Source organism: Phragmites australis, chromosome 10, assembly GCF_958298935.1.
Source record: "Phragmites australis chromosome 10, lpPhrAust1.1, whole genome shotgun sequence".
NCBI lineage: Eukaryota > Viridiplantae > Streptophyta > Magnoliopsida > Poales > Poaceae > Phragmites > Phragmites australis.
This window is the reverse complement of record NC_084930.1, coordinates 15,845,917-15,848,735: the sequence shown is the minus strand read 5'-3', so window position 1 is coordinate 15,848,735 and position 2,819 is coordinate 15,845,917. Positions and strand designations below refer to the sequence as shown.

Below are 2,819 nucleotides of genomic sequence, written 5' to 3'. Positions count from 1 at the left end.
TCTGTCATATAGCTACCACCTACTAAAATCCAAATCACTCTTCCTCCACACCCGCTGCAACCTCCGCGCAACCCATTCCCCGATTCACTCATGGCTCTTCGGCTCCAGCTCCATACGTAGCATAATCGTGAGAGCGCAGTTTCAATTCACTGCGACGCACCGACCGATAATTCAATTGTTTATTGTAAAACTCTACTTGCAATATTTTGACTTAGCTCGCTAGGTCTCCAAGTACGTACGGAGAGCAAGGGGATGGATATCCCGAGATAATGCTGCGTACGTCAAGGTACGTATAAACAACGAGCAAGCTGCTTGTTAAACTAGTGCTTCCATCAGGCATCATCGATTCCAGCCGTGATCCGTGGCGTATTAAGCGATCACATTAATTTGCTTAATTTGACAACCCGCATCAGCTGCTAAAAGCCAGAATTGGTTTCCAAAAACATATATTCATGTACGTAGTGGATTAGTAAACTTGCATCCTATCTGAGCTAGAAATAGAGGAATACTTGATGTCGTCACTTGTACGCATTCTTAAGCAGGATCCATCTTTTTATCCGAAACAAAAACAAAAATGTAACTGGCATGCGCGGATGGTAGTTCAAAGTTCATCCGATCGAACAAAAAGAATGCTGGGTGCTCCACCTTGTCCATGGCCTAAGGGTACCTCAGGTCCGGCAGCCGGTTTGTGTGTGGGATGGGGTGGGGGACTGGGGGGTGGGGGGGCGCTACCCGACAACCCACAGTGCCAAGTCCTAAGTACCAAATAAACTATTTCTGTTCAGCGTTAGCTCAGGGCCTCAGGCTCTCTTCTCTTACTTTTCTCCTTTCTTCTCCCACCTTCTCTGTTTGCCATCTTCCATCATCTGAGTGGTGCTATATATTAATACTGTACTGACTAAGTAGTAGCCACGTTCTATTTAAACACGTATGTACAAAAAGAAAAAAGAAAATAAAGATGCGGGAAACTAAAATAAATGTTTGATTAATTATACATTTTTCTATGAGGTGACACAAACTAGCTGACTAGCACTTAATTACATCACTAAGTAACACTAATGCTACTGCTGAGAATTAATGATGCATGGTTCTGCTGCAACACAAGCCAAGATTGATTAACAGCAAACTATGCATGGCGATGGAGATGTGTGCACAAGTGATCAGCAGTTCCACCTGCTCGCTGTCCCAGCCTCCCACGCCGAGAGGAACGATACAGAGAACTTCCCCTCGCGAGGATGTTCATGACCGGGCTGGCTCGGCGCCACCGTCCGTTCTGCTGCTGCTGCCCGTCGTGGGTGGGAGCTCATCGGGCTTCGGGAACATCATGGTGTCCTTGCAGTCGCCGCCGTTGCCCACACCCGGAGCGGGCTCATCGGTCTTAGGGAATAGCATGACCTCCTGGCTGCCGTCGCCATCGCCCTGACCGGGACCGGGTTCATCGGGATTGAGGAACAGCAGCGAGCCGTCCGCGGCCGTCATCTCCACGTGCTCGAGCAGCAGCCTGACGGCTGCGGAGTCGACGTCCTCCTCGTCCTCGTATTCCACAGACGGAGAACGCAGCGGAGTGATGGGCGACAGCCCGGCAGATGCGGACGGCGAGCCCTGCGGTTTGGTGTTGGTGTCCGACGCGGACGGTCGATCCAGCCGCTGTGGAGGTTCCTCAGCGGGGTAGGATGACGGCGGCTGCGGCTTGTTGCGCGTGGTGCCGGCGAGGGAGTTGCGGTGGAGCGGGATGGGGTGGCTGTGGTCGCCGGTGTAGGTGATTATGAGGGTGGCCGGGTCGTTGCGGCAGCGCTCCACCTGCTTCCGCGCCTTGCAATCCTTGTCGGTGCTGCACCGGTAGTAGCCGCGCGGGTAGGGGGACCCCTTGATCGGCTTCTGCCCATACTTGCGCCAAGCCCACAGGTCTGGCGCCGGCGCGCCCACCGGCACCCGCGTCACCTCCTTGTTCACCTGTCTCTTCTTGCTCCTAATTATATATACCAGGGTGATCAGCAGAAGAGCTAGCATAGGCACTTTCGGCACAAATATTTCCCAAGGAAATAATCAGTCGAGTACGTAGATGGTAGACATATACATACTTTCTCTTGGATCGAGTCGGCCCGGAATTCTTCGGCTTGCCCGGCGGCTCGTCGACTAGCGGCAGCTGGGGCAACACATCGTTTCTTGGCGACGATGGCTGCGGCGTCTCAGGCTTTGTCGCCGCGAAGAAGGCCTGGCAGAGGTCGTCGACGTCTGGGTCGACCCGAAGCGTCTGCGACGCGTCGCCGTCGATGAGCTCGTACTTCTGCGGCGTGGGGAGCCAGGAGGAGCCGTCTGAGTGTGTCGGCGGGGCGACGCGGCCACTGCCGCCGCATGCGAAGCGCACCACGGCGTGCAGGTCCCAGTTGTTGCTGCTGCTGCTGCAGCACCACCCCAGATCGCCCTCCATTAGCCCGGCTTCTCGAGTTCTTACGCTACGGAGGAGATAGGGTCGTTGACTTTCTGTCCCTTGCTGCGCGCTGCTGCAGTTTGGGGGCGGGGGGGGGGGGGGGGGATAGCTAGAGAGATATGCAAATGGAGCAGGTGGTGGCGGGGGCGGGATGGATCCGGCTTAAAAAGGACGACACAAGGAGCCAGGGCCAGGCTTGGGTTTGGTTTGACAGCCTCTGGGTGTTTGCGGTGGGTATAGTAAGCCAGGTCACTTTGCTGAAAATGTCAATGGGGCAAGAAAAAAAATCAAGGTAGAGAGAAATAGAGATTTATTCCTCTAGAAAAGTTATTCGACGGGAGCGGGATTTCTTCCTCACAAGTGATAGCATGATCCACAACCCAGACTG

At 54.2% G+C, this 2,819-nt stretch overlaps 1 protein-coding gene across 1 annotated transcript; it reads right to left on the bottom strand.

Moving 5' to 3' along the window:
* Nucleotides 1–886: 886 nt before the first annotated feature.
* LOC133883182 (WRKY transcription factor 22-like) lies at nucleotides 887–2,520 on the bottom strand. Its single transcript, XM_062322414.1, has 2 exons — nucleotides 2,082–2,520; nucleotides 887–1,969 (listed from the first exon to the last, which is right to left on the bottom strand). The coding sequence occupies exons 1-2, from the start codon at nucleotides 2,429–2,431 to the stop codon at nucleotides 1,240–1,242; spliced, it is 1,080 nt and encodes a 359-aa protein (XP_062178398.1). The 5' UTR covers nucleotides 2,432–2,520; the 3' UTR covers nucleotides 887–1,239.
* Between the last annotated feature and the right edge of the window lie 299 nt (nucleotides 2,521–2,819).

Bases quoted from the DNA above. Each gene is read 5' to 3' on its own strand.
- LOC133883182 (XM_062322414.1), bottom strand. From the start codon at position 2,431: ATGGAGGGCGATCTGGGGTGGTGCTGCAGCAGCAGCAGCAACAACTGG. The intron at 1,970-2,081 runs GTATGTATATGT...ATATATAATTAG, and splicing joins CCGACTCGATCCAAGAGAAA to GAGCAAGAAGAGACAGGTGA.